This window comes from Poeciliopsis prolifica, unplaced genomic scaffold, assembly GCF_027474105.1.
Source record: "Poeciliopsis prolifica strain line A6 unplaced genomic scaffold, Auburn_PproV2 SCAFFOLD023, whole genome shotgun sequence".
Taxonomy (NCBI): Eukaryota; Metazoa; Chordata; class Actinopteri; order Cyprinodontiformes; family Poeciliidae; genus Poeciliopsis; species Poeciliopsis prolifica.
In genome coordinates this window covers 2,643,943-2,670,834 of record NW_026562398.1, presented here as the reverse complement: position 1 = coordinate 2,670,834, position 26,892 = coordinate 2,643,943, and the positions used below count along the sequence as shown (strand labels likewise).

The 26,892-nt window shown below is 36.8% G+C and overlaps 2 protein-coding genes across 24 annotated transcripts in view; one reads left to right on the top strand and one right to left on the bottom strand.

Annotated features, from left to right (window-relative positions):
- The window catches only part of ren (renin), a 50,687-nt gene extending 43,409 nt beyond the window's left edge, over positions 1–7,278 (bottom strand). Inside the window, exon 1 of the mRNA XM_055046062.1 lies at positions 6,948–7,278. Within this exon, the coding sequence (XP_054902037.1) occupies positions 6,948–7,039 (92 nt within the window). The 5' untranslated portion in view covers positions 7,040–7,278. The remainder of the gene's footprint in view (positions 1–6,947) is intronic.
- Positions 1–26,892, top strand: part of LOC129370231 (membrane-associated guanylate kinase, WW and PDZ domain-containing protein 1-like) — a 96,365-nt gene that overhangs the window by 20,249 nt on the left and 49,224 nt on the right. For 22 of the 23 annotated variants that reach the window (XM_055046054.1, XM_055046046.1, XM_055046045.1 and 19 more), the window contains exon 2: positions 7,713–7,829. In XM_055046054.1, the coding sequence (XP_054902029.1) occupies positions 7,713–7,829 (117 nt within the window). Of the gene's footprint in view, positions 1–7,712; positions 7,830–11,058; positions 11,971–26,892 lie in introns of those variants that run through there. The other variant, XM_055046033.1, reaches the window with a different exon arrangement.

Genomic DNA, 26,892 nt, shown 5'->3' with positions numbered 1-26,892 from the left:
TTGTTTACATCCACAGTAGTTCTCCACTTTCACTGCACAGATGTTCTTCCTAGTAAAAATGCTCATTTAATCTTTTCTGTGTCACCCAAAAGTGGCGACACATCCGTTCAATTAAAAAGGTGTGTGTCATCCATTCTGTGTTTACAATCATAGACAGTGGGTGGATTCAAGATGGTGCTGTTACAGATGCTATGTGTTCATCCATCTATGGAAATACATTTCAGAATTTGAGAGTGTTACTCAGAAGACTCCTTTTGTGTCAAAAAATGTATTTGGAAACTGCTTGTTCACTTTGAAGAACAAAAACACCAACTCGGTTTCATACTTAATTTGCTTTGAAACATGATGATAATTGTCCTTTTAAAGTACAAACCTTTCTGTGATTATAAAACTTCAATTTCATGTTTATTTTTGTTTGAAGTAACATCAAATGTATGCTAATTTTCAATTTTGAGCAGAAGAAATTTTCAGTTTTGCTGAACACCAGCATGTCAGACGATAACGTGCCTATTTTTTATATGCAGCCCAACCTAATGCTGAAGAGGGATCTCAGTGAAAACATAAAAGGCATTCTGGGTGTGGCTGCATAGAGGTAATTATAGCAGGAGACAGGAGAGATGTGGTCCAGAGCTTTATACTGAGGCACTCTGTGATTATTTCAACTCTGATTGCAGGGCTCTAAAACAGTAGCAAAGACAGCGCCTGCTAGAGGTGAGCGTGTGCAGGTGATGCTAAACACACCACTCGTCTATCTACAATTTGTATGTGCCTAGGTCTGTGTGTTTAACAGAAACACAGAGATTTAATTTATAATTGACATAAGTAAGCACCATGCTTAATATCATTACTGTTATATCTTATATCAGCTGTCACAAAATCTCTCAGTTTGAGTAATGGCTGTGTAATAGCAGGAGATTGTAGCTACTTTGTCAGCCTGAGAGTGCAGAGTGAAGCCTTTCAGGGAGAACAGCAGCTTTTGATTAAATCACCTCCTGCCTCCATCTTGATCTTCACCTCTCTCAGACGGCCCCTCCTTACATTACTAGATAATGCAGAGTTAAATGCTCTCATCTGTAACTGTAGTGTTTCCATGCAGACTGACAGGATGTCCTGCATGAGAACCAAAGGAAGCTGTAGAAACAATGGAATTTACTGTTTTAAGAACCAGCATTTCCAGTTCCTTCTCGGTTCCTATTATTTGAAACCAGCCCAAGGAAATACAATATTATTTGTCCCCTGAAGGAAATTCCTTTTCTTTGTTCTCGGTTTGAGCTCATATATATACATTTGTCCTCGAACAGTAGTGAGGGTTAAGCTTGTTGTTATATAAAATGAGTATGCTGCAAAAAGGAAAAAAGAAAACTATAGGCAATTAAATTAATAGTCAAAAATAAATGTTTAGATTTGAAAGGCTAGCCTCAAAAAATAGCTAAAATACTCTGAGCATAGATGACCAGAATTAGAACAAAATAACTATGCAAGAATAAATTGACTATTTGTATTATTTAAAGATTGATCTAAACTTACATGATTGATTCCTTCATGATTTTTGATTGAGAACTAGGTTAAGTAAATCTAAATAAGTTTTTATTATCATCATGTTTTATCATTTTATTCAATTAAATTCTAAATAAATCTGAATTTTTTTTTCATTAAATGCAGAAAAATTTAAAATGTCCTCGAATCTGCTGTGAAAATTAATTGACAAACAGTGAAAGGAAATTCTGACATAAAAATTAAGTAAATCAAATTTCAGTTAAAACTTCTTACAAAATGAATGTTCTTTTTATTCTTCCTTGTCAAAAATTTGAGTAACTTATTGGGAAAGTAAACAAATATAGTAAAAGGGATTGTTCACCACTCGTTCTGAAAATTTGTCCTTATTTGGAACTTTGAACACGAGATTTGGTAAGTTTTGTTTTATATGTGAACTGTGACAGAAAAGCTTTGATTTTAATGTGAAATAAGCCTACTGTGCCAAAGCCCCTCACAGACTGAAGGACGCAGACACTGAGGAGTCCGCCTAATCAGAAAGTGATGACTGACAGTCTTGTGAAATATCTGTGCCTTTACATTCTGGTTGAATTTTGATTTTACAAATATTTGAACCAGGGTCTAGTCTGTGCCAGACCTGGCAGTCGGGAAGGTCAAAGACAGGAAAGTGAATGTGACAACAAATTTGACAAATAAAAAAAAATAAATCTATGAAACAAAATATGTGCAAGGAATACATTCCTTATAACACTTTTTTAAATGGAAAATCTGAAATGTGAAGAAAGCATTTGAAGTTGACCTTATGGAAGGTCTTGAATAGAGATTTGATCCATTTGTAGAATCCATGGTATGCTACGATAATGTGTCAAGAACAGACTGTAAGAACTCACAAACACGAAAAGGAAAAGGAAAATGACTCTTCTTTCTTCCAGCCACAAGAAACAAGATTTCAAAGTTCTCTAGGAAACCTTAACAATCATGGTCCTAAATAAAATACATTTCAAATGTCACCTAAGAAATAAATTGTGTCCATATATATTTAATCACTATGATTAAATATTCTGTAAAGGCCTTGGAGGTTTGTTAGAGAACACTGCTGAACAAAAAGGCGTTAACAGAGTGAGTTATTAATATGTCTGTATAGCAGCTATTGAATCACTGACTCCACCTGCAGTCCACGCCTTGTGGAGCTCCATCAACCTCTTACAAAGGCTTTGCTTCATGACCCCTTTCATTGCTGCAGTTACTTGTGAAACTTTTTCTACCACACTTTTTTTTTTTGCTTGGATTCAGCATTCTGTGAAAAACCAGCAGCTTCTACAGTAACCTTCTGTGTGTTACCCTCCTACCCTCCTACTGTCTGCTGGACAACTGTCAATTCGTCAAGCCACAAAAAATTTAATATTTCTGGGTTTAAAATTGTCCTTTATTGATCTTACAATATTTGCAACAGCATTTTTGAAGAAACCCAATTTTATTTTTCTTTAGCTTTAAGCCATTAAAATTAACATTTAATTAAATATATTACTCTGTGTGCAATGAATCAAAATATTCTATGATTTTTACTTTATGAATTAAATTACTAAAATAAAATAAATATTCATATTTGTTGAGATGCAGATTATATTTTCATCAAAATTATTAAAAAGTAAATCCCCAAAAAATTAATTAAACACTTTCACGGCCATCTTAAAGCAATATTTTATTTTCACATGTACTCCGAGCAAATCCATCTTTCTTGTCATTTCATTCAAAGAAAGTTTAGGTTTTGAATTAACAGTGAACTCAGCCACTAGGGGGCAGCACACAATTATGACCACACAGCTTGAGACAGTCATTGGCTGACTCTGTGTTGCCATAGATACTCGTCTACATGAAGCAGAGCTCTCAGTCATGAGGCTTAAAGACACAGAGGGCAGTGTTGAGCTTGAGGACGGCAGAAGAATCCCAATTAGCAGCTGAAAAGAGTTTCACACACACTAAGCACACGCACACAGGAAGCACACGTAGATGTGGACGTTTCCCAAAATGAAAGCCACTTCTGTTTAAGCTGTTTCCTTTACATACAGCCATATGAAGGTTTATTTCTCGAGTCATGATGGACAGGCAGCAGCGATGACTTGAAAACAGCTGCTGTGTGGGACTACAGACTGCAGCTGCTGATGTTTGAGGCAGCGACTCACATATGCTGGAGCTCTCTTGCTTTCTAATCACCTTTTTTGTTGTTTAAATCCTGTCAAAATGTCAGTTTTGTCCACCATTATGAAATTCCATCCAATTAAAGCCACAGCTTCAATCACATGGATATGTTTTGTGCATGTTTATGTGGGAGGAAATGTGTAACTGTTTGTGTTCAGAGGTTTGATTGCACTCAGCTCCCTCCAACCCCTCTTCTAAAATGAGAAAAGGATGCATAACTAGATTTAAGGTTATGTAATGCTGACTGGAAGCATGGAGGATGTGTATAATCCACTCCTATTTGGGTTAAATCCATGCCTCTCTCTCTTTCTCTCTCATCATGTATATCTGTAAGAGGACAGCGGCCTCACATCCTCGCACAGCTCCATTCTGCATCATCAAGCCTGAAAAGCACCAATCCCTGCCACATGCAGTATTTCACCAGCTTGCTGCAAATAGTTCTTAGGAATCATCTCACAATGCATTAACATCTATGGTGCATTACAGCCTTCTGATGGAGAAATTTTAGAATTTTTGGTTCATTGTCCATTATAAAGTATTGTTTATGAGGACATAGACGAGTCTTTATCAGCTTTCACATCATTCTTCTTTTGGAATATTATGTTTGAAGATAAACTTTAAAAAAAAATATTGACTAAAAGATCAAACCTAGAAATTGAACGTTGTATTTTTCTATTTTCTGTTGCCATTCTATTGTTCTACTTGCCAATACCAAAAATGTGAAACATGGCTATTCCACTTTAACAAGTGTCTTTTTTTTTTGCTTGCTCATTCAACATAGCATATTGAAATTACCCACCAGTCTCTTATTTACGTTTATTACATGGTTGTGTATCTGCCTTGCTTTTCAGAAACATGGGAAAATATGTCAAAAACATTTCACCATCACTTTTCTTCACGTCTGATACTACAACTTAGCTATTTGACCATCATTTTCAGATAAGATTATCCTAAACTCCTCCGCATAGAGTATCAAGTGATATTGATGGCTGCAGTCTTTTGTAAGATTGCACCTCAGTTCTGACAGTGTCGATCAAAATGCCTTATTAAGTAGGCTGCAAAATCTAATTAGGATATCTAGGTCATCTTTTCAATGCTGTATGTCTTACCTTTCAAACAAAGCCTTCAGTGTTCATGCCAACCCGATCATGTCAGATTCTATCAGCCTGTCAAGTGAAGTCCCTCAGGGTTCTGTGTCAGGACTAAGCTAGAAGTTTACATATAAAACCCTCTTTGTTGACTTCAGACCACTGTTGTCTATTTAGATGACCACATTTTTCCAATTCTTTAACTTCTTTCCCAATAATACTATATATTTTATGTCTTTCTCTTTCTATGCCTTTACAAGCCGTAATCTTCCTTTTTTACATTGGTTTTGAAGTAATGTTTTCTTCCTCTCTGGGTCGGTTCTCTTTTCATGTTGGAACAGTACTTATTTTGCTGTGGGTAATGGCACTGTAGCCAGTAGTGTCTTCACAAGACATTGTGCTCATTCTGCTTCTCATTCACATATTTCACATCAAAATACTTTAATCCCCAAGACACAAAATCCACCATCTCCCTAAGCGGTATAAAAGCTGGAGATTCACAAGGTTCATACAATGGCACATAATTCTTTGAACAGCTGAACTGGCACTTTTAGCCATCAAGTATTCCTCTTGGGAAGATCAATAGAAACTATCATATATATCAGGAACAGGATCGTCACAGATGGACATAGAAAACAGATGATCATATTGCTATGAATTTCTTTGGTTCTGACTGTGTCATATAAGATTCTGGTGGAGTTTTTGTAAAGTGTAGTTATAATAACTACAAATTAAAACTAATCTTCAGGCATATCTAAGAGCAATTAAAATGGATCAGATTTTACATAAGCCTTTGTCTTCACAACCAAAAAAAAAAAAAGCAAAGTCGCAACACAGTGGGGTGATTGTATTACGTGATCCCCACAGTCCTAATCGACATACGTATTGAATATTTGATGACTTTCTCATTGATGGAGCATGACACCTGGGCGGCCCAGTCAATGCTTACTCTACGTGCTTGCAGGAGGGGGGTCGTTCCCGACAAGGGTCTTTATCTCTGGGAAATTGTCTGAGCCAGCAAATCTGTCAAGAAGATGAGTACAAATGCTAACATATTAGTCACATATTTTATCCTTACTTGTGTGTGGGTGTAATCAAAAGGAAGTATCAGAGAATGCATTTATAGAAACATAACAGAAATGTTTATGTTAATTAAGTGTGTGACTGTGTGTGTCTTTGCAGTAAAGAGTGAAAGGGAACGAAAGGGAGTGCTGTTGTATCTGTTTTTTCCTTTATTTGACTTCTGCTTGCCTAGCAGGGACCGTAATCATGGTCGTCAGCACTGGCTGGTTGCTAGGTAACAATTACCTGACTGTGCTTTGCTTGCACTGAATTACACACAGTGGGCTGTATGGGTGTGTGTGTGTGTGTGTGTGTGTGTGTGTGTTAGAGAGTGTGTTTAGGAATAGAAAAATGTAGCAATGTAGAATACCAAGCAGTGTCTCGACATCTGGGAAGAAATATTTCAAAGCAGGAGGAGATTTGAGTTTGACAATAATATCCTTGAGCTAAATCTCTTCCAAAATTGTATTATTGTTTACACTCTGGTGGCCAGCACTATATAATCTGCTATATTCTATATTGGTGTTTTTTTTTCTTCCTGGATATTTCTGTCATGTAAAAGTTTGAGACTTCAAGGTGGCCGAGGATACTAGTAACAAGCTGGTGCCCTGGCTAACTAGCTAGCGTTTCTTACATTTATCACCAGTTAACTGAATGACTTTTGTCTTCATTACTGGTTCACTTCTGTTGCCAACCCATACCAGGTTAAGTGCTTTCTGTGCTACAGAGCATTGCTGCATCCTGCTCTATGAGTGCATATTTTTTCTTAGTTGTTTACAAAAATTTACTGTGTTCATCTTAGTGAAGGAAGCAAGAAAGTAAGTATGTAAAATCAAAATCTGTCCAATAAATAGATTTGGGGAGATATACAATATTATAAATACAGAGCACAATTTTCAGACTTATTTGTATGGAAATGTCATTGTCCCCCATAATTTTGTGCTACTTTGTAGCACAAAATTATATGAAATACCATTGAAATACCACTTGAAATAGATTCAAGGTTGTAATGCAGAAAAATTTATAAACAGAAGCACAGATTCTTCTGTTATGCAATTTTTCTTTTGATAAGAGAACTTCAGAAAATGGAAAATCATCACTAACCTTCCAATGAGGAAGCTGAGCAGACTGTTATCCTGAAGCACAGAAACCAGGGGAAACTCTTCTGCTGGGATCCGAGGCCGACAAGGGGACATGGCACCTCCCCCAAAAACTGTCTGCCAGCTCTGGCAGACCTGGTGATATATTTGGAGATCATTAAATGGTCCTAAATGAGACCCTGGCGTGAGAGCGAGCTCTGGCCATCTGGCCCCATTGTGAGCACCAGAGCTCTGTTCAAACTCAGTCAGCAGCAAACACACATATGATTGGATACATTCTGGGTGTGCTGTGCAATTTCATCCAATCAGAGTAACCTTTAGTGAGTTGCTGCAACCTGTTCCAGTGAGTGAACCATCCTGTTGGATACTGCGTGTCTTATTGATGTGAAGCTTGTTATTGTTTCTTTTGATATTTTTTTGTATTTATTTATTTTTTATCTGGGATCTTAGTAATGACACATATTCAGAATTTTTGTTTGTTCTGCTCTGTTTTCCTAAAGTCATAAATCTTTATGACTTTAATCTTAATGTTTAATATTGTAAGAATTACAGCATACATGGTACAGACTTAAAAAAAAAAAGTTTAATTATTTGCACTTGTGCAAAACGTTCAAAGAACAGGGAATTGCTTACAGACACTCGCAGTTAAAAAAATCTAACTGTATAATTACAGTCCATTGCTGTAAACGTTTGGCAAAATAAAATTACCTTCTTAATTAAAGTTGTTTTATTTGTAACTTCAGTTGTTTTTTATGATTCCCTTTTCCAGGTCATAAGCTCAACAAGGATCTGAAGCACTTCTTGAGCTTGAGGTTTCAGAAAACGTCACCTGACCATGAGTTGCAGAAGACTATCCGTGCCAATTTGTACCGCCATGCTGTGCCTTGTGAGTAAAATACCTAACATCATGCTTAAACAAGAACATCTAAGTGGAGAAGAAAAATCACTTAGCATTACATGATCATAATTTTCACATTATTATGCTTCTTTGGCTTCTTTCCTATTTGTTTTATCTCCATCTTTCAAATATAATTCTTTAATTTTGTAGTGAAAAATCATCTTGTTCTGATTCATTTTGCTTTCATCACTTAAAAATAATCTTTAGTACTTTAAAATAAAAACATTCTAAGCACTGTCTGAAAGTTTTGTTAATACAGCCCATAAAAACATTGTCCTGTTGACAGAGCTGGAGCAGTTCCTTAAGTTGAGTGATTAAATACATAAAGAGTTGCTTTAAGCCAAATATTTAGAAACCAGCCACACTCCCCAGCTGCCTAATACTTGGATCTGGATTAAAAGTTCAGTAATTCTCAGTGTTTTTCTAGAGTACTTCTAAGTGTTTTGCTAGCTAAGTTGAAGCTAAATCCTCATTCACCTTAAAATGGAGTTTAACTCTGAATGAACTGACATTGATGCCGATAGTTTACAAATGAAAATAAAAACCGAATGAAACATAGGCATCTTTGTAAAAGCACTTGCACTGAAAAATAAAGATTTCAGTAGTAATAAGAGCACCAATATTGGAAAAAAGCACTCCCAGAAAGCAAACATTAAAAGATTAATATCCTCCAGCTTAGGAAGTATTTATGGCCCAGCCTAGTGAATTTAATAAAACCACTGGCATGCCAACAACACTGACTGCTATGATTTAACATCAAACTCTTATAAAGCCATATAAAGCGTTTTACCCCTTAAGAGTTAGCAGTCAGGATTACTGGTGTGATACAACAAGTAACCTGGATTCTATCTGCTGGGGTGCGAGGTGAGTGACTATTATTATAAGCTAATTTTTGGGCTATTCTATACCAAGTTGATTTTTGTCAGCACAATGAAATGACTAACCTAGAAAGAAGGTCTGTTTTAGGGCAGAAGTAGACAGAGGTTGGATAAAATACATTTTCATGCAAATTTTTGGCAATATATTGCTTCCAAACAGCTAAATAGCTTTAGGAGCTCTGGAGAAGAATTAGGCTACAATAACCATTGATTTTCTTTTTTTTAGTCTAGATTTTCCATGTAGACATTAAAAAATCAAAATGGCTGTATTTTTGTGAAAAACAAAAATACAAAAATAAAAAACAAAAATAAATTCATCATTTATTTCTTAGAGGTAGAGAACATCGTTGCACTAAATATTGATTGAAATTGCTAGTCACATTTTTGTAATATACAAAAATTTTTGTAATATACAAAAATGTTTGGACTCTGACAGTACTACATATTTAAAAATGTTCTAAGGTCAAATTGACCCAGGATCGTTGCTGCTTCCCCTCAGAAATGAACATGCTAGGAGTGTTAAGGATCATCTGAATTTCTTTGGACCTTTGATGTTGCCATAGTTGTATTAATTAGTAAACATAGTAATCAAATGTCTTGATGCTCTAACCAATCAAGTTGTTATGATCTAACCAAGCAAATGAAGTGATCAACTCAGTTCTCTTCTCTATGTAAAATAGGATTTGTTTACTGTTTTGCATGTATCTGGTTTGGACTGCACCTTAGGAAAATATAGTTTGCAAATGGATGCTGTTTTATTCTCTTTTTTGCTCTTGGTCAAGGCTTTTTCACTCTCAGTGTCTGTGCTTCATTTGCACTCACCCATGTGACTGTTAAATCCGCCTCTGTGAGCCTCCCTCGGTGCCCTGCCTCGGATTATAATGTTCTGATATATTGAAAATAGATTCCTGCCTGATTATGTGATAAACAACTCCAGCTCTTGCAAAGGTTACAATTTTCTACATGCGGAGGACAAACTATGGAGTCAACAGCACATAGTCTTGAATCATTTTGAAGACATTTTGGAGGACATTTGGAGGCAATCCCTGCTGCTCATTAAGGTTGTAGAAATCTAACAGAATAAACATTTAATAATCAACCTGATGGTTGTCACTTATTAAAGATCCATGTTTAAAGCTTCTTTGTTTCTAAATGAACTGTGACATCTGAGCGGACACTGTATATGTAAACATACTGTAAATAGTTAGACAGGACTTCATTATGTGGTGTGCTCATGAAAAAGGTTGATGTTTTATTCTACCTCTTAGGATTTTTGTTATCCGTAGTCTGAACAACAACTAGGTTCTTATAAAGAATGTCAAAGGGCCTTTCAAAAAGAAATAGTTAATATCAAACTTCACCCCAAAATTGTAAAGGAATCCAAACTGAAAAATAAAAAAATGCACACACATTGTATTTGTCATCCCAAAATTGTACGAAATTGTAGGGATGGCAAATAATGTTCCTTTTTCCTTCAAATATGGCGCTAAAAGTCAGTGAGTTTTTGTTTTACGAAACTCGCATCAATAAGCTGTCTAAAAAGGTCATTTAGGGTTTTGTCTTTATGTTTCTGTGCAAATTTTGACATTTTTGTTCAATTCTATTAGTTAGTTTCCATAAAAACATCTCACTATTGGGTCTTCGGTCAAATGTTTCTTAAGCAGTTGGATTTTTCTCTTGGTTGCAGCAGTATGGCTTGGTAAACCTTTGTCACTTTGGTGATAAAAGCACCAGCAAGTTCATATTTTGATTACAAGTAAAAATCAAGCCAAAAAGATTTTGGCTGAGTTAGAGACTCAAGTAAAACCTGACTGAGATGTTGTGGTATTGCCTACAAATGGTAGTTTATGGCCACTTTGATTGTGGTTAAATAAAAACAGTTCTGCAAATATTTTTTCTGGCTGTTTCTTGAGGTTTAAGATGTTGGGTCAGCTGAAAACATCAAATTTGTAAAAGCACTTGCACTGAAAAATGAAGATTTCAGTACTAATAAGAGCACCAATATTGGAAAAGAGCAGTGACAGGTTATGTATAAAGTTTGTTCTTCCAGGACAGTTCATTAGAAGCTCACTTGTCCACATCTGAAACAGGGCATACTCTATATAAAAAGTTTTGAATTGATTTGCTAAAATAAACTTTTCATTGACATTCTAAGTTATTGAAAAACATTCAAGTAAAATTGTGAATTTTTTTTATTGAAAAAGGGCTGATCCTATTTTTTTCTATATATAAACTATACTGAGTTATCTTAACTTATAATGACTAATGGAGTTTATCTTTGTTCTTGTGCTTTAACTTGACCTCAATCTTTTTTTTTTTTTTTTTTACAAAATCCGTTTTCCATTCCACCCTATTTCCTTTCTTCGTGACCTACAATCACTATTGTTGTCGTCTTTTTTTCTTTTCTTCAAACACACAGACACATGCAAATTTGTTCTTAGCATGACAAGGCAGAATGATAAAAGTAGTCAAATAAAAGCCACACGTCTCTGGCCTGTGTTTTCTTTGTCTCCGTCTCTTTGTGTCTCCTCCCCCTCTCCTGAGTGCATCTGTTGTTCTCTCTTGCAGTGCTTGACTCAAACAGGTGCTTTTCCCTGCACCATCAGCTGATATACTTTTTTTTTTTTTGTCATTTTGCCTAAGCATGTCCATGAATGTAGTGTTTATATGAAGGACATCCTAGTAGAGCACTCACCCTCCTCTCCTTTTCTTTGGCTTGTTGCTACAGATGGCCATTGTTATCATGTGCAGCAAATGTCACAAATGATAGGGAAGTCTCTCTCTCTTTCTCTCTCGGGATTCATTTCCTTCTCACATCCACAGCTGCTGCTTGTAGATGAGGGTTATCTCTGCGTTATCCCAGGTTTTGAACCACAGAGTGAACCAGTCCTCCCTCCCCCCACCTGATCCCTCCCTCTGTCGCTCTCCTCTCTTCTTCACTTCAAATCCTCCAAGCGAGTGTCAGCGTCCCTGTGGCTCGGCGGTGGCGGCTGCCTTTCTCCGTCTCTCTCTGTCACACTTTCGCTGCTCCCGCTGTCTCCCTGCCTCTGCTGTTCTTACTCTTCATCACCAGCCCTCTCTCTCTCTCTCTCTCTCACTTTTTCTTATCCTCCCCTTCTTGCTGTTTTCCACTCCATTGCCGATCTTGGGGAAATCATTGTGGGAGACAAATTTCTGTTTGCTGCTCACACAAAGTAAGGGATTACTGGTTGATTTTTTTTTTTCGGCTCCAGGCTCTTTTCAGCATCCAGGCAAGTGGCAGCTCCTTATTGTATTCTTCTCTCTCTCTCTCTTTCTTCTTTCTGATGCCCTCACCATCATCCACCATCAGACTGTGGTGTATGCATTGGCAAAGAGTGTTTGCGTGTGTGTGGTTGATGCTGTGTATATAGGCTTGGGAATCAGGGATAGTGGGAGTAGGGGTGGGAATTATGTGAGGGGGGCATGTACGCTCGGAGCAGGCACGTCCAACCCAGAGGGACAGATGGCCAATAGCCCTGGTGCTTTTTCCTTTTTGCTTTTCTGATTCACCCTGCAGGCTTTGTATAAGCTTCACTGATACACAGACATTGATTTTAAGAAGCAAGACATGGCCGCTCTCCTTAGATGGAAGAAGGGCTAGAAAGCAGAGGCAGGGAAGGTTTTAAGATTGGAGAGAAGAAGGGAAGACATGAGAGGGGGGGGTCATCAGCCTTGAATGCAGGGAGGTCAGGTCCAGATGCTGCCCAAACAAAAGGGCTTCTCTGAGGGGGAAGCGTGGCACTCGCCATTGTGTGTCGCTGCATTGCAGGGTGCTGCTGAGGAGCCTCATGCTAATGATGGCCATTCATTCTGGTAACGGATGAGTGGGCCCCAGCTTCTGTTCCCCTGCTTTTCAAACATGCACAGTTCATATTTTTGCTCATGTGACTAAATAACACACAGTTTGCTCTGTCAACAGTGAAAAAAAAAAAAAAAAAACAGAAGCATTTTGGCTTGCAGAGTAGGCTGGGCAAGCAGTGTTTTACATAGCAATGGTGTATGAAGACAGGTGCAGACTTTCTCTGTATGTGTTTACGTGTGTGTGTCTGAGGCTGTTTTATGAATATGGTGATTGTCTCGCAATGTCTACAATTGTTTGTGGATAAATACACAAAGGAACATCATCTGCCACCATTAAAATTATTCACGGAATATATGTAAGCCATAGTAACCAGAAATTGTCCTTTTTGTTTCATCATCTGTGAGGTTGGCTTGTCAATTGGCAGCCATGGAGGCAGTGGTCTCTGATGTTGTTTTGATATTGCCAATCTTCTTCCAATACCACTTGAAAGGTAGTTGGAGGTAAATCCTCCACAACCTCTTCCTATGCTTGTGCACCTGGAGTTTAGGACAAAACTGCACCCTCGTCCCAGTTTCTGCAAATCAACTTAATTAATCTTGATGCCGACCCACCGCGATTATGCGTACAAAATGTAGCTCACAATAATGTTTATGTAATAGATCATCCTTATTCACTGTGCTTCGTCAAGCATTTCTGGGATGATCGTCCTTTGATCTTGTTAATGCTCAAGTGAGAATATGTAGATGATTGACAGGCTCTCCCCGGTTACTCAGGTCAACTTAAAGCCATCAGACTGCAGCTTCTGCATACTCACAGCAGACCTGAACTAATGTGAGTTCAATATACAGCAAAGGAGCCTATGTAACTGATTAAACAGTTAAAATGGGGCTAAATTCTGTTTCCTGTTCATTTTCTCACTGTTAGCTTTTTTAGCTAATAAAATTAGCTAAGAAATAAATCTGTTATTTCAGCATCATCATCTGCTAATGATGATGCTGATGATGGCCGTCCTTTGGAGGTTGAAGTAATTAAGTGCTTTAATTCACTGAGTGCACAAAGATCCTCTGTTATGGTCCAGTCTTGAGTGTGAGGGTCTTGTGATGATTTGGATGTGCTTATGCTGTGGTAGGAATGAACAGCTAACTTGCATTTTATCTAGCCTGAGTGCCTCCTAGCTAGAGGTGATGCTGTTTCATTAGATATGCTTTAGCTTTCTTTGCTGACATTTGTGTTTGTGTTGCTGCTGTGTCTGAGTTTAAATCATTCCCACTCCTGTTGATTAATAGTTTTTCTTCTTTTTCTCTTGGGGCTTTTTTGGCTCCACATTGACCTCTAAAAGCTGAAACTAAAGCCAGAGCTAATAAAATCTACTCTAACAGTGGTTGATTTAGGAGAACAGTTTGATTTTTTGCATTGAGTAGAGTAACATAATCTACTCATACAAAACTAACAAAATATCAAGGAAACATTAAAAGTGTAGCACCTAATGGACCAAATTTGTAAGCTAAACTTAGGTAATCTGCAAGCCAGACAACCCTTCTGTTGTCTTCTGGGTCAAAAATGATCCATTACCATGTTTACCTGTAGAAAAAAATAGCCTAAACATTATTTTTCTGGCTCAAAATTTTTATGACTTTCCCTAAATTAACCCCGTCATTAGAAAAAATGATACTTTGTTTTTGTTTATATTTCCATGTGGGCTGTACACAACTAGGATTCAAGGATTGTCTTATGGGTCATTTTTGACCTGTGCATTATAAAAGCATTTAAGCACCAGAAAAAAAAAAGTTCAAAGGCCAAACACAAACTCTCTAACACACGCCTACACACCACCCCACACACACACCTGCACTCCAGTCCTTCCCCATCCCTCACCACACACACATATCAAGGAAACTAGACTGATGTATGAATTGAATTTACTCTCAATCTGCAGTTAACCCCTCACATCACACAACAACAACAACAAAAAAAAAAACAATCTCAGACATAACAAACACAAATTAGGTATAGAGTATATGTAGGTACACTGAATTTGAGTAGATGGTTCTTTGATGAGTACACGTTTCACTGTTCAACAGGTCCTATGCTTGCACATACTGTCCTACATGGGATCATCAGCCTAAGATGTTGAACAAATTCTTGTGCTGAAGATGTTCAACGTAGGAGCGTCTTCATATACTGAAGAATGTGGAGTGGGAAGGATAGGATGTTCTTCAGCTTTTGTTGAGGATGTTCAGCATAAGAACACCTTCATTAGATGAACATCATCTCGTGAAGAAGTTCTTCATCTTATGTTCGACACCTTATGCTGAGCAGAAGATGTTCTTCATCTCATATAATTATGAGACACGACATATGAGCTGACGTTAAATTGTTCACAAAATCAAGCTACATTTTTGTTTTGTTGTGTTACAGGAGGTATTTTCATAATTCTCTTCCCAAAAAAATAAGGAATGAACCTAAAAAGTTAAAAAGTTTTGACTTTTTCTTCCATTTCAGTATAATTGATTCAGAATAACTTCACATTTATATAATTACAATAATAAAGCTTTACTATGTAACAGAAAATTGCTACAACACTTGGCTTATGGTAAAAAGAGTGTAATCCTGTTGATTGTAACAAAAATACATGATAAAAAATGAATTAAATTGAGTTGAATTGATAAATAACAGATTGTGTCATCATGCAAAATAGATTTTGGATTTAAAATTCAATTGATTTGCTTTAATTTAGGGCTTTTGTTAGGGCAAGTCATTTTTGACCCGTAGCATAAGGAGAGAAAACAAAATGTTAACTTTGCAGCTTTTCTTTTTTTTTTCCAAAAGGAAAAAAAAATAGCACTTGCTGATTATGTTGATGATTGCTAACCTACATTTGGCTCCAATGAGAACCTGCATTTAAATGTTTTCCAGATATAAAAGGCGTTATTTTAGACTCACTGTGTACCATTTCACAGTTATTTTGGGAATATTTTGGTAACTGATAATTTAAGCTAATCATTGTCTAGTGTACGGAAAAATAATAGTACAGTATGTCTCCAAATTCCTGCCTTCAGAATCGGTCAATCAGTACTTTCAGCTTTATCAGAGTCTAGAAGTATACATAGACTCGGTTATTTTGGAGGCAGAATTCTTTAAACTCTGCACTGCTGCCAGTTTTAGTCAGGATTCTATTGTAAAATACATTTTTAATTATGACCTGTGTTAAATATAGTTTTCACAATTTTTGTAATTGAACTATTTGACCTCATATAGTCCAAGTAATAATTAGGGTATCTGTCTTGTCATTACAGAGTTTGCTTGTTTAAGCAGCTGGTTATAGCATAGATTTTATTGCATCTGCCTTAAAAAAAACACCATCCAGTATTCTTAGTTTCATCTAACTCATTTATATTGATAAATTTCACCAGTGTCCTTGTGGTTTACTTTGCTTAGATTGAGAAATATGACAATGAGGACAAATAAATTAAATTTCATTGTGTGATTTGCTTCTCTAACAACAAGTCTTTTATAAAGAGATTTTATAAAGAGACGGTCTGGGTACCATCTTCTGCCCTGCAGTTACTGGCCTGTACTTTCTGATTACAAGCTTCCTTCGACTATGCAACAGGATCTGAATCTCTGGTTTCAACAAATTCTGGTGAACACCAGACATTGATTTTTCCTAATGCACAGTTTTCTGTGCTTAGTACTAGATTATTAGGAAATGCCTTGCCTTTTCTTACCATCTGTTGCATAGTCCATGTCTATTGTATGAGCCCCTTTTTTATGCCCTTTGCTCCCCTCTTTAACCCTGCTCTCACCCCTTTACGTTCTTATTTATTTATTTCTTTATTTTACTGTGGAGACCTGCACACTGCTCATTGTTTATCTAAACAGACCATGTGTTAGGTAATGTCAAGAGTCTATATTTATGACTAAGAAAGTAGGAGATGAAGGAAAAGACAGAGGAGAGGAAGGAAAGAGAACAAGAGTAGGAGGGAGGGAGGCAGTGGGCGGGAGTATGCAGGGGGTTGTGAGGCTGCAGCCATTGGCCTCAGACAGGAACCAGAGTGTGAATAGCACACATTGGCTTAGCCTCTAAGCTGGGCTGGACCTCTAATTTCCTCTGCTTGTGGAGCTTTGAAGAAAAACGGCAGCTGCCGACTCACCACCAGCCTGAATGAGCCTGTAAACTGGAAGCCTGTATGGGTGGAAAGACAGCTGCATGATCCATGGATGGTTTTGGATGGGGAAGGAAAAGCCGGAGTCAGCCTGCTCGGATTTATCGTTTTGAAATATTCCGTGGATTAGCGTGCAGAGAGGAAGAGAACAGAAGCAGTGGCGTTTTAGAGGTAATTCTGACATTTTGCTTCTTCTCATGGGAGTGATGCCCTGGCTTCCGGGATTAGATTGGTAGCGATGTGGGTGGGGAAAATATGTGGATACAGTGATGTAGAAAAACATTCAGGTGTAGAGACGGCTGAAATCAGTGCTTTCACAGATTGTGATTCAGTATTCATATGTGCTACTGTGTGCTTCTGTGATGATGAGGGATCTCATCATCAGAGATGTTTAGATGGGCTGAATTTAAACACTGATGTGTTGACACAATCGCCTGCTGTTGGAGGACATTTTTCCCTGTCGTTAGCTCCTGCAGCAGCAGCATCTTTTTCTTTATTTTCCCTCCCTATCTACCCTACATTTGTGTCTCCTTGAGTAACCCTCTTCTTCCTCCTTAGATTTCCTTAACAAATAATCTTTTCTATGAAGATGTTAAATTAAAAGCCTTTCTATCTTTTGTGCCATTGTACAAGATTCCTAGCTAATGATGCTTCAGATTGCATGTGCTTGCCCACTATTCATTCCCCCCCCCCCTTTCTCTCCCCCTCATTTTTCCCCCATATTGAAAGGAGGGAACAGTGAGAACAGCAGGAGAATAGCGGCTGGGCTCAGCTGTAAGGAGTGTTGTGGCGCGAGCTGAAAGAATAGCCTGTTGTGTTGGGCAGTAGCAGCATTTTGTATCTGGGTTTTCTCTCCCTTTCTATCCTCCTCTTTAATGGCATCTCCATCATCTTTTAATTCAAAGAATCACAACAAGAAAACTGCTGGATGTCCATTTTGTAAAGAACAAAAGAAAGCAAAACACATAAAAACAGTTTACATGAGAAAGAATGCCACACTTTCTGTAATCGGAGACCTGGGTAACGTTTGTTATATTTCAATTATCGTGTCAATAGAATACCACATAAATAAATTCTAACGTATTATTTTCAGCTGAACAACTTAAGTTGAGAAACATTCTTCTCAATTTCACAAATGTTTTTTTCTGTTAAGTGTGTACAGTTATACACAAGGTAATTCAAAGTGCTTTAAAAAAAAAACGTAAAGAAAATTTAATTCAAAGCAAGAAAAACGTTAACAAGAAAATGTGTACAAGTTAATCTGGTACAGTAAACATGTTTAAGTCTTGATTAAAACTATAGGCGAAAGTTTCTGCACCTCATAGACTTTCAGGAAGTTTGTTCCATAATCTGAGAGTAAAGATACCAAATGAGGCCTTGCTTTGATCAGTTCCAAACCTGAGAACACAAGAGGGAACAGTTATCCTAAAACCTCAGGGGTCTAAGGGTCGTATCTGCTCAATAAATTGGAAATCGTATTTAAATTGTATATTACAAAAACTAAGATTACTGTAAGACTAGCGACTAGTGTAGTATGATCCAGGACTTTTGGGGAGCTGCAGCCACCTGATAATTATTATTATCATTATTTTAAAATTGATATAGAAAATAAAAGCATGCACTTTTTTGTGTGTGTCCTTATGAGGACAACCGTTTGCTCTGACAATGTTTTAAGTGAGTAGTAAGCAGATTTAGTTACATGATAACATTTTATTTGATTCCATAATGGCAGGTTTCTTCCTCATTTGTTTTTCAGCTGTTATAGTCTAGTTCTGATATCTAATCTTATAATTTTGTGACTGTAAAAAATAGCTTACATTATGACTTGTTAACTTCTATATCTGGGCTTCATGACTGTTCATCCATGTGGATGAACAAAAGTAGTCAAAGGGAACAAATAGATGTACAAAAAATGGCCAGAAAATGGACCCTTGAATTCCAGACCTTTGTGTGATTAGATTAATAATTGCCAAATGAAACAAAGTAGCCCTGGTCTGCTAATTAAGCTTTCAACCAATTCCACACAGTATCAGACAATCCTGTCTAATTTTTCAACTTATCATTGGTGTCCAATGCAGGACTGATGTCAAGAAATAGTGTAAATATGTTTTACCCAGAACTCCTCAAGTGGAGTTCCTCAAGAACTCCAGTTTCAGTTTCAGCTGTTTCAAATTCTGTAAAAAAAACCCAAAACAAACAAATCTCCTTTCAAGCACCTTTTGCAATGCAATTAATAATCGGTGAATTAAAAAATATAATCAACTGATCCCCACTACACTAAGTTGATGCTAAGTCAAGCAGAAAGAGTTGAGCTTTTCACATATTGGTGTTACAGGATTTTTAGCTGCAGATTCATCCTTTGCTACAAATTTTCAAACATTCACTGAAGAAATACTATGTTATTACGGTTTAAGAAGAAAATACTTATTTATACATTGACTTATTTGTTTATTTGTATTTCTAATACTTTGTAATATAAACTTAACTGGTAAGTAAGAAATCTGCAGAATGTGTCAAGTTTTATTTATAGCTAGTGATTACTAGCATAATCACTAGCTGCATCCCTAGCTTAATTACTAAGGTTTTAAGGGCCTGTGGAAAATTACTTGAGTGAGTAGAAGAATTAACTATCTTGTTTATTTCAAATGCAGCACACTTGTAGTTGTATTATTGTTTGAACTTAAATAGAAATACAATATTCTCTCATGGAGGAAATAATGAGTTTATCTGACAGACAAAAAAAAATTACATTGTTATATGTATCAGCTTGTAGGATGCCATAGCTCAAATGGCAAACTACAACCAGCTGAATATCCCTGCTTTTCCCTTCAAGAATGGTGACCACAAATAACACAAAAGGTGTGCTGGCGTGTAAGATGGGTAAGGAAATCATGCAATGTTTTCATTTGAAGTATTTATCCCAAGATAATAAGTATTGTTATGTAATTTTTTACACTTATAAAAATTGAGTAATATGTCCTCAGTAGCACTGCTTAGATTTTATTCATTAGAGTAAAATGAGTTAATCCTCATTTTGCGCCAGATGTTTATTTATAAAAATGTGTTAAACTGAAAATTGTACATGCTCTTCATAGAGAAGATTTTGTACCACCAGAAATTGTTGTAAAAGAGAGATTTTGAAACACCTGCCAGCATTCAATGAAACACAATAAGGGATTACAGATTGGTGTTGAAGCTTTCCTTAACCTCATTTTAGTTAATTGGGCCTAATTCAGCTTGGTGTGCATCTAACTGCACCTTTAACCATAGGCAGGATCTGAAGCAGAGTGGCTATTTGCTTAATCATTGTCTAAGGGCCTCTACAACATTGATTCACTCCCTATTCTCTTCATAAATCATTATGGGCCAGCATTCCCTTTTAAAGTTGTATGGAAGCACAAGTTGAAGCCAAGCTGTCAAAGTGTAATATTTAGTAAGATCCTAAGATCCGTCAAGGTTTTATGTAAATCAAAAGTTCATACAAAGTGGATTTAAATTAATTTTTAATTTATTTTTTGACATAAGCTGCAGCTTTTAAAGAGAAAACCATTACCTTTTTGCTGGGAAAATTATTCTTTTTGTTAGTAAAACAAAAGATTTTCACAAGTCTTCTTTTCCAGTCTTGTAAGTCTTTAATAACTCATTTAATGAATGTTGTGTAGTCCACCATTAACACTGTATTATGACGGGTTTTGACATCCAATCATGTACTCCTTTTTCTTATTAAATTGACATTTTCACAGGAGAATATATCATAGGCATACCCGTTAGAGCATTTAAATTATTTTTTAAAATTTATCTGTATATTTATTCCAAATATAATGTTATGTTACTTTTTTACATATTACGTTTATTTGTCTGTCCTCAAAAATAGAACATTGTATATGCCTAGGATTTTCCTTCACAGTTACAAGAGTAAAGTTTCAAGTCTTAAGAGCACAACTTCCAGTGAAGACTTGATTCTTGAGTTCAAATCAGGTCACAGATCTTTGTTTTTGTCACTGACATGCAATTTAAGTACTGATAATGATCACAAAACCAACACAAAATCAAAACTATGCCTTTGGGTCCCCATCTGTGTCCTACATCTGAATTTGGAGGGTAAAAACTAAGTTTGGTGAGTGCACCAGGTTGAAAAGCTCCTGAATCAGGTTCTCCTTCATTACTCACATCTGTAACTCCAACTCCTACTTCAGGCTTCAGATGCATTTCTTATATTACATCTGCTGATTATATGTTTAGTGACTATTTCATAAAATGTGCTTGATCTGTTCCAAATATCTCATGTTTTTGCTCTGGAATCAATAAACTAGCCTCTTTCTTGGTCAGTGCCCTTATATTATAACAGTTGAAAACTTTCAATTTGAAAAAGATAATATTTACATGAGCATGTCTGAAAGGATTTGTCCCTGTAACACTGTAATGGGTGGAAATGGCCATCTTTGCATAATTTGTGGTTGAGACACTCTCTTCTCTTGGCCAGTGTATTAAGGGACTGCTTGTATAGACGAGGCCTTAAAGTGCTGCTTCAATCAATGTAGCTCTGATAATTGGCTTAAAGGCCCAGGAGAGTTCCCTGCTAACTCCCTCTGCGGCTGTTTGCCGTCTCTGCTCCTGTTCAGCTGTCTTGCCCAAAGGTGTTCACATATTTTCGGTTTGTTTTCTGTTTTCACAACACATGTTCCGCATCAACGCAAAGCTTCTGTTTATTCTGGAAACAAATTCTGGTTTATGCTGGAACTATGATTTTAATGCCCTATTTTAAATGCACAGCGTGTTACTCCTTAGTAGTTACGCACTAAAATGTTTGTCCAATGCAAACTTCTTGATGTTTCTGTTATTTACCTAGAACTGCTTGGCTTTTTTTTCTCATAATGAAAACACCATTTTTCTTACATTGGTTCCAATCCCTTCATCTAAGGTTAATCTCACTCTCAGGTCAGTTCTTGTTCTTGTATGCACTCCCTGCCATGCTCACACATAAAAGCAGCAGGGGTTAAAAACAGCAGATGTTGCATGTGTTTGTGTGTGACTGCAAGTGTGTGTGTCAGTGTTAGACAATAAGTGGAAGCTCCCCAGACCATCAACAGCAGGAAGGCGATGAAGGGTATCAGATGGCAACATAGTGCTGTCAGCGCAATGTCTATTGTTAATACTCTGGAGGGCAGATTTCACCTGGATATTAGGATGTGATTGTTGTTGGTATTTAAATTAGGGACAAGTTTCTGTCTCAATTAAAGTAGATTTAAAATGAGCTTTCGTTGTCTCCATTGGAGCTTGATAAAAGGGAGCAAATGGAGAAATTGATATCACCTATTTAAGTTATTAGTTTTGACTTAAAAATGTCTGAACATCCAATGCACCATTTCACAATGTGTAGTCTTTCACCTGTCCATTTTACTTATATGACAGATAGATAGAAATAATGGTTTTATTCTAATCCCATCCATTGTCATTCAAGAGTGAAAATAATTTTCCTGCTTTCAAAATAAAACTTGACCCATCATTGCATAGTATAAGTCTAAAAGTTCTGGAGGGAAAAGACAAAAGATCTGCATGTGAAACATCTGAAATGTTGCAACATATTCTCTTTTAGTTACTGGGAGAACAGCAGAACAAAACTGAGAGCACTTTACTGTATCTCTGTAGTTGGTGGGACATAAAAAAAATATTTACATATTCATAAGATAAATCCCCAGAGGCTCTTTGGGTCTCACCAGCGTGCAGAGGTGACAGCACTGGTGATCATCCTGCGGCTCTGCTGAGGTGTCTGGGAATCTCAGGTTGCTTTAATAGTGGCTTTTAGGTAATCTGAATTGTTAGCTCTGGTGTCTGGTGTCATTTTCCTTTTGACAATACTTGAATAATTCTCTATATTGAAGGACGTAGGTCAGTTAAGTTTACTGGCCATTTTAGTAAATATACTAGGGTCATTAAAGCAGGTATTTGGTCCTTTTGGCAGTGTGTGCAGATTCCAACTCTTACTGGAGAATAAAATCGGCATCTCCTTAAAGCTTGTCAGCAGAAGGAAGCATGAGCTGGTTGCAGCACTCACACATGACATTGCATCAAAAAATCATCACTGACTGTGGAAAGTTCATCCAGGACCTCAAACAAGTTGGATTCTGTGTCCTTTCACTCCTTCTCTAGAGTCTGGAACCTTGATTTCCAACTGTGTTGCAAACTTTTATTCCCTCTGTTGAATAACAAGTAAGATCTCCATGTCAAACTCTTCCTGTGCTGAAGTGTACTCTTGAAATGATAGCTCTAACCTCAACCCAAACCTTTGAAATTTCTGTTCAATCCCTTAAAGGGCTTTGCTTCACAAGCACATAAAGACTGTGGTTGTTTCTATTCCGGGTCCACACTTTCTTTTCTTCCTCTCAGCTTTCCACTAGATTTTTTAGATATAGCATTCATTAAAACTATCTTCTTTAGTAAACGATTGTTTTGTGTCTGAGTCTGTTTTTGGAGGTTGTCTATGATAGAAACAACCCATAGCATTTCTTCATTAAAAGGCCTTTTTTATCTTTCCTTTACAATTTTGTGTGTATCTACATAATATATGTTTTACCTTTTTAATAAATTTTACTGAAATATTTTTTTTATAATATTCTAATTTATTGGGCTCTCCCTCTAAGATGAGATGCAGGGACTGTATTCGAACTCAAAGCTGCATTATGTAACCTTTATAAAAGTGTTTATATGTCACTATGTTGTGGTGACATTTTTAACAAATATATAAAAGGCATATGTTTTGTAATAGTTACACACTGCAGCTGTAATTCCATGATTTTTTAAAATGTGGAGGTTAAATTGTATCCTTGATATGTTTAACTTGCTCGGTTTAGCATTCATCAGTAAGTTTGTTACTGTTAAGTGACTCTGCTGTCTACTTCTTGATACCTTGAATCAAACAAGCTTTATCTATTGGCAGGCGGTCTGACATTTCATGGAGTTCACTTAATTACTGTGCCAAAGTTATGTCACAGTGAAACAAACCCAAAAATGAACCATCATGCTCGAAGGTTTGCTCGAGGTCATGATTGTGAATGAATGTTGTTTCCACTTTGCTGTCATCTCTCTCATGATACCTTTTCCACAGCTAAGCATTGCTGCGATGTTGATTTTTAAAAGATAAACCTTTTCAGAAGAGTCATACTTGTTCAGTCGTTTACTGTTTGGCATGTCCCAGGAGGTGATGGACTGATAAGGTGCTGTTTTTGTCTGTTTGTGCTATTAATTTTTTTTTATTGTTTTACTATCAGAAATAAAATTAAATTAAACTTGGTTGGATGTTTTGCTCAAGGTAATTTGTATGGATGAAATTTAATTTGTAGTGGTTCAACATGTCAGCTGTGAGGTTAGGATGTCTTATCCTGTTTAATGGCTTCTACATGTATTCTTCTCTTCCTCTATGTTTAGCCTGAGAAACATGATGAAAGGAAATTAGAAAATTAATTTTAAGGTGCATGAGTAGAAAGAGATTTCACATAAAAAGATCTAATAAAGTAGTAGCAAAACATTGTGCTCATTTTCAGAAATTCCATGAACTAATTTAATTATTCTTGCAGAAAATGAATGCCGATATTTGATTTAAAAATGGTTGTTGGTTTGACTAGAATGACTGATGCATCAGAAGATCTTAAATGATCTCATGATTCCTGAGAGTATCTATGAGTATCATAAGCATCAGTTGGCCTGGTTTGGCTAAGTAATGGCATTCATCAGTAATAAAATATTTTATCAGGCTTCCCAGATAATAGCTCAGTTTAAATCTGCTGAGTTTGTGTGAACTTGTAGCTTAAGAGGCTTAAGAAATGTGAATTATCTTTCTGCTATATGTATTAAAAGAATATGTTCAATACTTGTAAAATCATGTTTATGTTTGATAAACATCTGTTTCTCTTTGTGTTAATAAAAAATAACACAAATAGAAATAGATTTTTCTTTGTGTATTCAACTCCAGAGGTAACTTTTAAACCATTTGATTAAACATGTGTATGTCAGGATTTTTTGTTTCCTCTTATTATTGATATATTGTATGAAGAATGGCCAGATAAAAACTAAAGCACTCTGATGTGTATATTTTATCTAAACGTCATTTAGTTTTGAGCTGGGAGTTTTAATTTCATACATTTCTTCTAGTTTTATTAAATTCAATTTTATTTATTTTCTATTTGAATATTCTTTTGTGTTTCTGAACTGAAGCTCTTAAATGGCCATCAAGATTCACATCCTCAGTTACTCCATAGGGATCCTATTTCATTCTGTGTGCAACTTCAAGGTATGTAATTAATATCTTAGGGCTGTTCTGATGTTCCTGCAGCTTATGATACATGTTCAGTCACAGTATGTAAGTGTCCCAGTATTGGGAGGTAGGATGTGGGTCATAGCAGGCACTCAAACAGGCTACTTGAGGGACACAGGTCCCCTGCCTCTGAAGCTTTTTATGAACTGCCAGTGAGGACAGATCCTATCCTTACTAACCTTATATTTTTAGTTCACACTCCTAACAGACTACAGACTGCAGAATGTGTGTTTACACTTCTGCTCTTTTTGTCTTTATCTCCATGACTGTTGATTTTGGGCTGTGCATTCCTGAAACCGTGTGTGTTTACTGTAAATGCTATATAAATTTAGGACAGAAAACCAAGGGGATGATAAGCAAACTTTACCTCAGTTGTACCTTCCTGTTATGATATGGTGGTATTTTCACAACCATTGTTGTTGCAGCAGTTGTGTCTAGATTAGCTTTCTTAAACCCCTTCCCCCACCCCTCTGCTCTTCTGCCTAATTTGAAAATCTTCTGAATGGGTTAATGAATAGCGGCACAGTGGCACGATTTGTTGCACTATTGTATTGCAGAAAGAAGGTCCTAGATTTAAATCCTGGCCAGGGTTTTTTTTTTTGACATGGAGTTTCTCTGTTCTCCCGTGCATACGTTTTCCCTCTGGACACTTCGATTAGATCATTGCCGCCCATGGTTGAACTTATTGGCCTACATTCTATGTGTGCGGGAAAACTAACACTCCATGTCATGTGGAGTACAACATCCCCCACAAGAAACATGGTGGTGGTGGTATCATGTTGTGGAAATGTGCTTTCCTTCAGCAGAGACTGGGAAGCTGATCTGAGATGATAGGAACATAGGTGCATTTCAACATGGGTGAATTGAAATACAACCATACCATAGTTAAGCTGTCATTAGTGTATTAGTATTGCAAATAATAATAATCTGCTTTAATGATGTTACACAGAAAAGCAGCTACAAAAACATTTGAGTTCACTAAATGCAGCAGTTTTTCTCTCAAAGTGCTGCAAATTTGTCAGGCTGTCTGCTGACCCCATTTTGACTATTTGCTTTAGCGTTACTATTTCTGCAAAGCTTTAAACTGCGTAGCTGTAAAGACACATGGACATACTGTAAAGACAATGTTGGTGACGTGACAGAGATAAAGCCAGGCTCGCCTGAAACCCTTTATCCTTTTAGCAGTGCTCAGATCAATACTGCACTCACGCAAACATATGTAAACATGTCCCGACTTATTTTTGTTTTTTTTGTGCCACAATCAAATTGTGGGATTTGATTCCCACAATAACCTGATAACATGAAAAGCAGAGTAAATGCCACGTGAGGAGCCTATGGGGTCATTTGTATGTTTTATTCCTCGGTTTGTTTGTTTGTTTGTTTGTTTTTTTCATTAAGAGGAGACAATGAGGTAGAGAGTGTGAGCCAGTCGCAGATTTCACATGCCCATTAGGTGATTGGGTTCTTTTTCTGTCATGTGCCTGTCCTGCCTTCATCCTCTTTCTTCCTCTCCATCTCCTCTTTTATGCTATTCCACCATTTGGCAGATGCTCCCTGTCACATCTCCCTCCATCCCCCTGGGAATGGATTCATGTTGATATTTAGGCTTCAAACTCAATCATGCGTGGAAAACATCTGCTTGTAGTGTAAACCTCCCCACACCTCAAAACCATCTCCTGTATTTGCCTGCTATACGTCCTTGAATATGTCAGCTTACTATGTGGGAAAAGGGGATACAACAACAGTGGTCAAATAATGTGAATCATGTTTCTGCGTTTCACTGAGAAGCAAAGGCTACTACCAAAGAGGAAGGTTATTTTCTTATCTTATACAGGGCATGGGAGAATCTCAATACATTTTCTTAAACAACTTT